Below are 12,842 nucleotides of genomic sequence, written 5' to 3'. Positions count from 1 at the left end.
GAGACCTCTCTGATCTGCTGCCAGCTGCATTATGCTGTCACTGATGCATGACCAGGGGAGGTGGGAAGGGTATAGAAGGGATAGAAAGGGTGGTGATCTGTAGAAGTGTGACCATGTTACCAAGGTTTGGGAGAAACGGGAAGGACTTAGCTTGCCAAATGTTGTGTTTTTCCTTCTGTGCTGCTCACTTTGACCTAACCTACTTGAGAACAAAACTGTGTGTTGTTTCTCTTTCAACAGGTGAACATGGTTATTGGCATTCTGGTTTTTAACAAACTTGTATCCAAAGATGGAATAACAGATAAGAAACTGAAGGAACGGGCAGGGTATGCCTTATCAATACATCTAAGTAAAGAATGAAAAACAAAAATCAAACAAGGTTGTGATCAATAACCAGGCAAGGAATGCAAAGAGAGATTGGAGATGCAAACAAGACGCAAAACCAGATTTAAACAAAATGAAAGAAAAATACCCAGTCATTTTAATCTCTCTGTCTTGTCACTCAGTGCAGCAGAGACAAAAGACCCAAGAAGCAGCACTGTGTTTCTGTGGAGGAAAGTTAAAAGTTCATCTCTTTGCTGAAATGGCTTCAGCCCAGGCTGATGTATCCACCCAAAGATCAGGGAGGGAAAAGTGACTCTTCTCACTAACTCCTGGAGACAGCAGCTGGATCAGAGAGGACTCATGGTTCCTGACTGCTGCACATGGCATTGACTGTGTAACAGAGAAGCCATGTCTAATGGCTGGCAGGTGGCTGAGGGACAGCAAAGGTTTATGATAGTTTTTAGGAAAGGGTCTTTGGAAGTCTAGCAGTGAACAGATAAGTAGATATGTGGATGTGTAAAGAGTAAGTAAAGATACCTCTTCTGCAAGAAAAAAAAATTGATGTCATCTGAGGTTCTTTATTTTCTCCACAACCACCACCCCACCCTCCATCCCTGAAACCTGAGGCTTGTGTTACCTGGTTTTATTTGTAGTATAATTGAGGAGCTGACTCCACAGTTCTTGTCAGCCTAGTCTCACTAAGGGTTGGCTGGGGTGGCAGATAACCTCAGGGGTCTCTGTTGGGTTACTTCCAAACACTTTGACAACAGTGACTTCGTGATTGACTCGAGCAGGATGAGACCTCCCTTCATCTTCATTTCTAGAAATTAGTCTGTAGCCTGCGTAGACTTTCTTTCTGGCCTATGCCACGCTCCAAGCAAAGGATAGAAATAGCACACTGACACTCTGAGTCAAATCAAATGCACAGGTCAGCCTGGCTGCTGATGTTAGTACGTTATTTTCTATTGCCGTACTTGGCTTGCAGTTGCACTCAGAGAAACTATCTCCTTACCTGCTGCTAGGAAAGACAGGATTGAGTAGTCTCACTTGTCCATTGACGGCATTTGATTTGTCACTGCAGATAATGGTTGTATTCTTCTAAGAAGAAGTTTTTTACAAAGATGCAAGGAGAGGAAGAGGTGTTCTGGTGCCTCTGCACCATGACTACAGGGAGAGCCTAAAACCTTAGGAAGCTGGTGAAGAAGTCACACAATTCTTCACCACAGACTATCTATCAAAGCAGAGGGAGCACGGGTACCTCCCGTCTTGTTTGCTGCACTCCCAGGCTTCACAGAGATGATAAACTACTTTCTCCACTGTGGTGCTGCAAAAGTCTTGGGCCCTAAACTGTGTCTCAGATGGCAGAGGCAGAAAGTACTAAGAAGGTTCCTGTCATTGCACAATTGAGTAGTTCTGGTGGAAGTGGTTTTTAATTGAGTGATGGAAGCAAAATTGAGGGCAGAAGCAAGTTCTTATCCAGCTAGGGGAGAAACACAGGAACATGTTAAGGTTCATGTTTTATCAGCAGTGTTGACATACCCTTCGTGCAGCAAAGAAGGGAATCTCAATGACTGAGCAGTGCCACGGTCATGATAATAAGAGAAGATTTAAGCAGATTTAGATGACCAGAGGTACTGGTTCCTGCTGGTTGAACAGGTAGACAAAGAAGTCACCTTGGTGCATTGCTTAAAGCAGCTGCTAACAAGTGAGTGCTTTGTTCTGGATGATGCCCTTTGCAAAGAAAGAACTCAAGAAAATACCCAAACTACAGGTAGAGTCTGTAGCAAGATAATTGCACTCGAAAGTCATCACTGAAATAAATGGTTTATTGGATTAGCAGAGCAGCAAGTTACTGTCTATTAATCTCTTCCTCTCTAATCTAAACTGCATACAGAACGACCTTATTTAACGCATAGCAGCTGGTTATTGATCACATTCATAACTGTACTTTGAAACAAAACCTACAAAGAAAAAAAAAAGTCATTTTTTCTGATGTTCTTTGTTTTTTCTTTCTTTTCTCTTTTTTCCCCCCTTCTTTCGTGTCCGTGTGTGTGTGTGCAGCACTTTTAAGCCTTCTCTGTGCTCAATGATTTTGTTCTCCTTTCGAAGTGCACCCGCTCAGAGTGCAGAAGCACTTTTGAGAGCTCTGGTGCCCCTTCCCTTTAGCTAGCCGCTTCTGGACTGGGCTTGGGAACCGTGTTGGAAGGTAGTTCTGAAGAAAATCAGAATAAGTAACGGCCTTAGACATGTTTGGATCTGAGGAGATGGTATAAAGAAACGTTGTGTTTCCTTTAGCAGAGGCAAGAAGTATGGTTCGGTGTTGCAAAAAAAAACAAACACAAGGGAAAAAAAAAAAAGTAGGAAGAAAAAAAAAGACCTGTTGATCACTAAGAGGAGCCCAGCACACAGACTGGCAATCGGCTGGGATAAATAAATCAGTGCTAACAGTTCCCGTGAAATAATAACCAAGACATGATAGGTTTTGCCCTATGTTTAACAAAGGAAATTGCTGTGATTACTGTTGTCACATCTGTCAGAAAATGTTGGCTTTCTAATGGCAATGACTTTATAGATATATCACAAAACAAGGCTGTAGAGAGTTGGGTGTGATTTCCTGTAGAGCTGGAGAAATGCACACAACTGCCCCAACTCCTGTCCAGGCACAGGAGAAAACCACGGAAGTGACTCCCAGCGGAACGGTCTCCATTCACAGCCAGCTGCACCGACAGTGTTTGACAGGAACGGTGCTAAAAACGAATGCTTTAATATCAGATGCAGGAGCTTTTAAAATGAATTTTAAATTTATTCAGCCAGCGTTTATTCCAGAAGCATTTGTATGCTGATGCAGCCAGGGAAGAAGAATGAAACTATAGGGTATATTCACAAAGGCTAATTTTAGCTTCTGAATTTAATCTCCCTAGGCTTCCTCTGTAACTACTGGAGAGAGACGGGAGCCTTGTTTAGTTGTTCCAACTTGCCCCTTAGAGGACCTTTACTTCTTTTATCTCTCCATTGATTATAGAGAGGACTTGAGAAAGTTTGCCCCAATGCCTTGTTTGAAATACTCTGCGTGACTGTCCTGGTGGGGTGTAACGGAGCTGGATTGTCAGTGCATAAAGAAGAAAGTAATTGGAAAGATAATAACTACATTAAAATAGGAACAGATTTGGATTGCCCTTCATCTGGGAATGTTTCATGTTGGAAGCAGTGCTCCTGCTCTTTGGGCTGTGTTTGGTGTAAAGCACTGTTAAATAAAAGGTAGCAACATCCAGGCTCCAGTGAACACACCAGATGAGTCCATGAGCTGTTTGTGGATATTTAGGAAGCAGAAAAAGCTAAATTAAATGAATGCATTATTCACTGTGATTATTTCATTAGCTACCGTTTCATACATACAGGCACCAATATAAACCTGCTACGGAAATTCAATATATTAACAACCTCATGCTCCCAACAAGAACAAATTAGAATACAAATGTATCCACATCTTTGCCTATTCTTAAAACTTTCTGCATAAATACATCCAATAGCAGTTACAGTTGTGTGTTATAGTGGTCTTTTGGCCAGTTCTTTGTGATTCAGTGTCATTCATGTTTTTTCTGGTATAGTTTTCCATCAAATCCCTCAAATCAATCTACTTTCTTTTTGCTGCCTATCTCTGCCTCTCTCTGTCTCTCTGCTTATCTGTTCTTTGTGGCTTATAGCTCTGGGGATAAGCTGTCTTTTTTTAAGGGTTGTGCACTTACTGCCTCCCAAGACCCACTTTATCTTTGGTTCAGCCATTGTCCTCACTGAATTTAGACCTTCCTTCCTGGAAGATATGTATCTATTGACACAGAAGATAATTTTCTTTTTGTCTGAAGGCTGAAAGCTTCTGTGGCGTACCTTAGCCTTTATTCTGGAGGGGAGTAATGGCTTATGTCACTGTAACTAATTAAAAGACCAATCAATAGCCACTTGAAAGTGGGCCACTAGGACCACTGATAATGCTGTGTTGGTGTTCATGGGGGTGTCTTTTTTGCAGTGAGACTGAACACAAAACTGTAAAAATTAAGAAATGATCTGTCAACTTTCCTAATCTCTCTCCCAGGCAGGGTAGGGCTGTAGAACCCCCATCGCTTTGTACCTGCAAACATCACGCCTCACCGGATGCACTGCCATCAACCAAGAGTAACAGACCTACTGTCCTTTGGCAGTGATGGTTATGCCTTCTTTGATATCAGGCACTGCATGTAGGTCTGTAGGATGTTTTCAAGACTCCTGCCCATTTTTTAAGCCAGATCTGATGTGGATGTCTATCTGTGCAAACCAGAGAGTGCACATAAACTAGTAAATTCTGGGAAGAAACAGGGACAATGCCAAGCTAATGTGGCTTCTGGGCTCCTGAGTAAGAGCTGGCTCGTCAGCTAGGTGAGTTCACACACATAAGCTTCTAAAAATCATGAGGACACGTCCTTTAGCAGATGCCTGTCACCCCTTATGCCAGCAGCCCACAATGGCCAGGTTCTGTGGTTGATCCCATCCAGAAAAACAAGGGAGCAACTGATGTGAATAAGTCTCAGGGTTCAGCTCCAAAACAAGATCTGAGAGAGGAAATGTTTCAAAAGTAGTCAGCCAGTCCAGTTCCCTTCAGGGCATGTTGATGGTCTTACAAAACACTCAGGCTCAGGGTTAACTTCTAGGACATAAACAGTCCCATTTGCATGTCCTTCACCACAGATTAAGCAACCAAAGAGTGGCCTATCTCCTTGTATTATCAACTGCCACCAAAATGGCATCCCCACCAAAACAAGGATTAGCCCACAAGGGCTAGTGAAGAAAATATATGACACATCCCTTGTATTGCTTTAGGAAAGAGGATATGCAAACACAGTCCCCACAGCCCTACTTCTTGCCTTCTACTGTACAACCCTGCCACCTTTTTTGTTTTGGAGCAAAAAGGCCAGGATGGAAAGGAACAATTTCTCAAAAACAAACCAAAAGAAGGAGACAGAGGCTGGGAGAGCAGTACTGGTTTCTCTTCCATGGGTGCCAGAGGGAGACACACTGAATCTGGCAAAACATTCACCAACACAGTTCCACCCTCTCCAGCAGCACCAACACGTCTCTGAATTGTACATTTTACCCATTTCTCACATCTGGAGTGGTACAGATGAGAGTTTTATTCCTGCCTGTCTTTCATTTCTCTTTTCAAACTGGGTATGGTTGGTTGGTTCCCTTTCTCCTTTCTTCCTTTCTTTCGTTCTTTCTTTCTTTTGGCTTCTCTTTCCCTTTCCTTTCTACGTTTGTGTTCATAAGCGAAGTGTTTTGTTTTGTTTCAGTCTTTTGGTTTTAATTGCAGTCAGATGGCAGTGCCCCTTTACGGCATGACGCTCAAATGTTCCAAGTGTGGAGTAGTTTCTTCTGCTGAAGTTTCGGCCACAGCCACCAGTAACGCCATGTTAGTTCCTCTAATTTAAACTTCTTTTCTTTCTTTCTTTCCACTTTCTTTTTTTTTTTTTAATTTATTTTATTTCCCTCTTTCATTTCCCTGCACTCACCAGCCCTTGTTTGTTTTCTCTCCCTATGTCCCTGCCCATCTCCCCACATCCCCAGCTCTCCCTGACCTCATTCTGTGGGCCACGAATAGTGTAGGGCTCCTGCAACGTCCCAGGAGCAAAAGCTGATGGGCAGGATCCTGAAAAGCACTTTATGACATGCCTAGATTTAAGCATGTGAGCAGCCCATGGAAGACAAAGGGACTTTTCGTTTGTTAGAAGCTGGGTATATGTTTAATGCCCCCATTTAATTTAGTTCTTGGAGTTACAGACATAAAGATGCGGTTCCCATTAATTTTGACGGTAGATGAGGGCTTCAAACTCCAGCTTTGTCAAACACTTGAGCACGTGATTGAGTTTTTTACTCCAGAGGCTGCAGAGCATTGAGTATGATTTCAGTGAGTTGGTGAGTGTTTTTTTTTCTCTTATAAAAGGCTGAAGTTAAGTTTAATACCTCGTAGGGCTGCAGTTCTGATTTGATAAGATTTGACTGCCTGTTTTCGACCCCTTAAAGCACTTAGAATTATTTCTTAAAATCTTAAAGCATTTCATAGCTCTGAGTTACAAAAGTCAAATGCTGTTAAATCTTTTCTTATATGCTGGAGTTAGTAAAAAAAATAAAAATAAAAAATTAAAATGCCAGAGCTTTGTTCTGCTGGAGAAATTGTTGCTATTTATATAGTTGGCTTTTTTCCCCAAAGGTTAAGGTAGGAGGCAGAGCAATGAGGAAAGGTTTGTCTTCCTCCCCTTTTTTGAAATGTTGTTGTCTACATCATTTCCAAGTGATGCTATATTTTTGGTTTTGATGAAAAAAGAAATATACGTAAAATGTGTGAAAGAAACAATCTCAGATCTAGACATCTGCAATTTGAAAACTCCTACCTTTTATTAATCTAAAAAATAAATAATCATTTGAGTGCCAAATCTCAAAATGTATAAATATAAAAGAAAATCAAAAGTCAAGGTTTTCTCCTTTTTTTCTGAAAACTGAGCCATTTATATAAAATCCAAAAGAGTTCAGGGAAAAAAATAAACATTTCTGAGAAAACAAACAATTGCCATTAGAAAAAGAGAACATGCAATCACCTCAAGAGCTAGCAATTTCTGAGATGCAAAACCTAAACAAAATCCCATTTATTTTTCACTGCTGAAGTGGTTTACTTACCTTTTGCAGCAGTGCCCAGCTGAGATGGTGAGTTGGCTTTGGTCCAGACACGCGTACCACAAGTCTGGAATTAGCAGGTCACCGCATTTCGGTTTCCTGCGACTGCAGAGGAATGCTAAACCAGCAGAAGCTTTGCTATTAATAAATTAGACCGTTAAATAGGAGAGGCTTTCACTTCATAGCAAATTCATGTAAAAAGTAAAACAATCTCAAATCCTTCTCCCATATTATCTGAGGTTGGTCTGTCAAAAATCACATATTCTGATTCATCTTCAAATCGGAAAAAAAAGGGATATGAAATCCAGATCTCCTACTTATCCTGTTTTTCTAATTTAAGTGGTTTGATAGAAATTGGAGGGCTCTTGTCCTTTTTTTCCCAGCAGATAGAATACCTTAGATGATAAATTCCAGTACTGGTTTTGTTGTTTGTCCTGAAGTGTCCTATGCTCTTGTCCTTGCAAAGGGACCACTGAATAATACACAACCTAGTTTACTCAGCCCTCATCTACCCTTGTCGTCCACTTCATTCTGCAGCTGAACTGTTTCTGGTTTTCTTCCTCCAAATCTATTGTAAATTAGGTTGTCAACAAGGCAAAGCCCTGATCATGCTTCGTGCCACTGCCACCATTCTACTGGCCTTCATCCCAGAACTTAGACCAGCTTTGCCATTCAGTTTTGAAGTCTTGTAATGTAAACCAGATGCCATTAGGGTTTTTGGCTCCTCTCTGACCTGGAATTAGCCATAGTTCTTAGGTAGAGAGCACATCAAGGATGTTCCTGCCTTGCTCCTGCTGGGTTTGCTCATGTCCTCTCCACCCTATGTCCCATAGATTTCAGAGTCTCATTTCTGGGGTAGCATGGCATGAAATGATAGATCTTTTAGTCCTTTTTTCTTGTCTTTTGGAAATCATAGAAGTTTTGAGAAACTCTTTGTGGTAATACCCATGTCTAAGAGAGAAGGAGTCAGAGAAGGGGAAGTATAACTGAGGGAAAACATGGTAAACCACTGATGGGAGAGCAGGTAGTAATCATGAAAAAACATGCACTGGAAATTGTGCATTAAGGACTGGAGGAAGGCCAATATCACTCCAGCCTTCAAAAAAGGCAGGAAGGAGGACCCAGGGAACTACAGACCGGTTAGTCTCACCTCCGTCCCTGGGAAGGTAATGGAGTGACTTGTTCTGGATGTCACACCCAAGCAGGTTCAAGAGCAGTAAGTTATTGGAAGTGGTCACCATGTATTTACCAAGGGTAAATCATGCTTGACCAATCTCATAGCCTTCTATGATGCTATAACTGGTTGGCTAGATGAGGGCAGAGCAGCAGATGTCATTTACCTTGACTTCAGCAAGGCTTTTGACACTGTCTCTCATAACATCCTCCTTAGGAAACTGAGGAAGTGTGGATTAGACGAGGGGACAGTAAGGTGAATTGAGAGCTGGCTGTGTGACAGGACTCAGAGGGTTGTGATTAATGGAGCTGAGTCGAGTTGGAGGCCTGTAACCAGTGGTGTCCCCCAGGGGTCAATTCTTGGACCAGTATTGTTTAACGCATTCATCAACGACATGAATGAGGGGGCAGAGTGTATGCTCAGCAAGTTCATTGATGATACCAAACTGCGTGGGGTGGCTGACACCCCAGAGGGCCGTGCTGCCATCCAGCGTGACCTGGACAGACTGGAGAGCTGGGCAGAGAAGAACCTAATGAGGTTCAACAAGGAAAAGTGTAGGGTCCTGCACCTGGGGAGGAAGAATGTCAGACATCAGTATAGGTCAGGGGTGGTCCTGCTGGAAAGCAGCTCTGAAGAAAAGGATCTGGTCATCGTGGTAGACAGTAAATTATCCATGAACCAGCAATGTGCCCTTGTTGCCAAGAAGGCCAACGGAATTCTGGGCTGCATAGGGAAGAGTGTGGCCAGCAGGTCAAGGGAGGTCATTCTCCCCCTCCACTCTGCACTGGTGAGGCCACAACTGGAATACTGTGTCCAGCTCTGGGCTCCCCAGTTCAAGAGAGACAGGGAACTACTGGACACAGTCCAGCGTAGGGCAACAAAGATGACTGAGGGATTGGAGCATCTCTCTTATGAGGAAAGGCTGAGAGAGCTGGGATGGAGAAGAGAAGGCTGAGGGGGGACCTTATTAATGTTGACAAGTATCTAAAGGGTGGGTTTAAGGATGGAGCCAGACTCTTTTCAGTGGATTCCAGTAACAGGACGAGGGGTAACGGGCACAAGCTGGAACATGGGAAGTTCCAAACAAATATGAGAAAAAACTTCTTTATGGTGAGGGTGACAGAGCACTGGAAGAGGCTGCCCAGGGAGGTTGTGGAGTCCCCTTCTCTGGAGACTTTCAAGACCCACCTGGATGCAGTCCTGAGTAATGTCCTCTAGGCAATCCTGCTTTATCAGGGGAGTTGGACTGGATGATCTCTAGAGGTCCCTTCCAGCTCTGAAAAATTCCGTGATTCCATGATTCTTAAATTAGGAAATGATAGAAAGGAAATCTTTGGATGTCTATGACCTCTTAAGGGTTAGCCAGACTTTACAGATGTGGGTTAAAAAACCCTTTCCCTTTAGGTTGTTCTGGAGAAGATACTGGTCATATTTTGCCATTAGAAGATGTCTGATCCCACATTTCCTTCCTTTTATTGCTGCCTCTAGGGTAGCCTCAGCCTGTGAAATACTGCCTTATAATTAATTTGTCTTTGCTAGCTGTGAATTTTTTTTTATCTGAGACAGGGAAAAAATATTGCAGGGGTATGCCATTTTTTTGTACTTGCTGTGAATGAGGACATCCACTGCAGATACCAGGGACTGCTCTTGGATAGGTGCATGGATGGATGGATGGATGGAATTCCTGATGGGTAGTGCATTGCAGATACGGACCATAGGGAAGAGACTGGCCCAAGACTAAGGCCTTGGCACAGTGTATTCTTCTTGCAGGCAACCCACCCAAGAGTTAATGTTAGGGAGTCCTCATGACACTTCTCATGCATCACCCCTCTTACATCATCAGAAGCTCAGGTAACAAATCTCCCATCTAAGGAATTTATTCTTTTTCTTGGCTCATAGTCATTTCAGTAAGTCTTAGATGTCAAATTTTCTGTATTTTAGTTCCAGGACTAATGTGAATCAATATTTCCATGCATGGCTGGTTTTATGAAGGAGACTGTTCCTCAGGAGAGGGTTGTTCTCATAGTTCAAGGAATTTGAAGTCGTATCCTTGCCTGGGGATAATACTTGGGCCCTACAGGCCCTTGCTTGGACTGTCAAAGAACAACTTCCCTTATCAGGGTTCAATAACCAAGCAGTCTGCCCATAACTACTTCATTACCTGCTTGTCTCATTTAAAGGCATTTGATTTCCTTTTCCTCTAGTTGTGTGGTTCAAATTGCAGCATCCAAGAGAAGAATCATATTTTGCTGAAAATAGAAATAATATCTTGTGTTTCTGTGTTGACTGTGCATGGGAAGAGCGTGCACAGTGCCCTGTTTTCTAGTTACAGATTTCCTATCTTGGTTATATGGGCATTGACTTAAAGGGATTTTCTCTAAACTTGGGGCAACACTTATGATAATGCATGAGAGAATGAATAAAGTAAATCCTTGTACTGTGATTTTCCTGTAGCAGAACCACTGTGATGCAGGACTAGCATGCTCATCATAATAGTGGTGCAGCATGTGTCACCCTGTGCAGCATGTAAAGAGCCATCCATTCTCTCATGTGTTGAGTTCACCTACCATCTCCCTTTTCAGAGCTCCTCTCCAGGAGCTGATTTCTGATTTATAAAGCTATTTTTCCTTCTGCTACTTCTTTAGCTTATGGTACTGGCTGCCCTGTCAGTATTGAGTAATAAGAAGAATTGATCACTTCTTTATAATAACCCTTTCCATCTTTGTTGGCACATACTCTATGTCTGCTTGCACTTGCCTTTTGTCAGGGTGCAGGCTTCTTAATCTTTCTTCATGTAGATCTTTGTTTCCAAAAACATTTTTTTGCTCTTTCCATTGCTATCCTCTGAGTGCCATCAGTTTATCCTGCTTCTTCTGCCAAGGCGAAGGCTCTCAAAGATGCCAGCTAGCTAAAGAACAAAACCACAGCTAGTTTTTGACATTTTGACCAAAGGCCATCATCTGCTTGTTGCCAGAGCTGGGTCTGCTCTGTGCTTTCATAAGGTAAAGTCTTTGCCATGCTGGATAAAGCTGTGGACAATGTTATCGTGTGGCCGTGTTGTCACACGTCATTGTGATTCTATTTGGTTGCGCTGTGGCATTGCCATATCTCAAAGTAATGCCCTTCCTCTGCAATGCAGCAGTAGTGTGGAGTGGTGGGGAGGAACAACGTGACACTACAACTGTACTGCTGAGTAACATTGTCATGTCATGGTCATCACCATGCATCATCAGCATCATGCTTCCACAGTGCTGTGTAACAATCTTCCCTTGATGTTACTGTCACTCATCATGAGTGCTGTCATGCATGTGACAAATAAGAGGATCTGCCAGATAATTCCTTTGTCTTCAGCAATAAAAGTCGTGGATTCATTGATCATAGATAATCCATAATGAAGAGTCATTACGTAATCACAGTGTCATTATATAACTCATCATCATGATTACATTTCACATCACGTGGCAACATAACATGAAGTTTCTTAGGTCTTATACATTATTCTGGAACCTTTTAAGGATGCGCAGTACCTCCTAAAGAAGGGCAAAATGGAAAGGTGGCAGAAGTGTGAGTTCTGCTATGAATCCAGCTCAAGCAAATAGAATTAAGGGCAAAGTCACAGGAAACTCACTTATCTTACCCTGAGTTTTCTTCTGAAATTTCAGTCTTGATATGATTTTTTTTTTTTTAATGGAACTTTTTTTTTATTTAATATTTTAAAAGCTAAGCAGAGCCCGGAAAGTGAAATCAGAGTAAGTTACATTCCTATGACCTGTTGCCATCTGCTGCCTGAGAATAAAGATTATGCATTAAGTATCAAGCAACATTTCGGTAACATTTATAAGGGATTAATATTGTTGAGAAGGCATCTGCAAGGTGAATCACAAAGAGAGCAGAAAGGCCATACTCTTAGTTGGTGTAAGTCAGCACAACTCATTTGGGAAAATCCTGATTTACTCCAGCTGAATATGTGGCATAATACTGTTTTCATTGTCTGAGTTGGAAGGGTAGATGATATTTTCATCATGTGGTTGGAAGGGCAGAGATTTTAAGTGGCGATTTAAGGTTGCTTATGTTGGGAGAAATAGTGAAGTCCACCAGGATGTCCCAACTCAGAAGAAAGTTGAATAGTTTGCCCACATGGAGACACACAGAGCAAGAGGCTGTGAAGGACTCATTGAGTCCAGCATGAAGAGAGCAGGAGCTCTGAATGGAGCCCACTGTAATTATGAATCATTGCATCTGTGCTCTGGATAGCAAATAGACTCAAGCAATGCCTTGCTAAGGCAGAGAGCCTGCATTATTTTTTATTTTTTTTTTAAAGTAGGTTTTGAAGCCAGTGGATTGAAGTCTAACCACTTGCTAAAGAGAAACATAATTTACCTCCTCAGCAGCATCCCTTGCAACCCCAAATCCACATCTAAATCTTGGATCCAGATCCAAATTTTTGTCAATCTGATGTTGCAGTTCTTTTCAAGAACAGAAAATCCCTCCAAATTTAGACAGCTGGTTCAGACCCATATTGAGAGGTCAGATTCATTATCAAATGTGGTTGCCAGGTTTCTTGTTTGCCTGTTGGTGGTAGTAACGTACGCACATGTGTGTATTAAGACTGTGCTGGGAGACCAGATAATTCCAGGAAGCAGAG

The 12,842-nt window shown here is 42.2% G+C and overlaps 1 protein-coding gene across 1 annotated transcript in view; it reads left to right on the top strand.

The window, feature by feature from the left end:
* Window positions 1–12,842, top strand: part of ADGRB1 (adhesion G protein-coupled receptor B1) — a 211,657-nt gene that overhangs the window by 170,358 nt on the left and 28,457 nt on the right. The window contains exons 23-24 of the mRNA XM_054191453.1: window positions 241–326; window positions 5,666–5,764. Of these exons, the coding sequence (XP_054047428.1) occupies window positions 241–326; window positions 5,666–5,764 (185 nt within the window). The remainder of the gene's footprint in view (window positions 1–240; window positions 327–5,665; window positions 5,765–12,842) is intronic.

This window comes from Rissa tridactyla, chromosome 2, assembly GCF_028500815.1.
Source record: "Rissa tridactyla isolate bRisTri1 chromosome 2, bRisTri1.patW.cur.20221130, whole genome shotgun sequence".
Lineage (NCBI taxonomy): Eukaryota > Metazoa > Chordata > Aves > Charadriiformes > Laridae > Rissa > Rissa tridactyla.
This window is presented reverse-complemented; position numbering and strand designations above follow the sequence as displayed.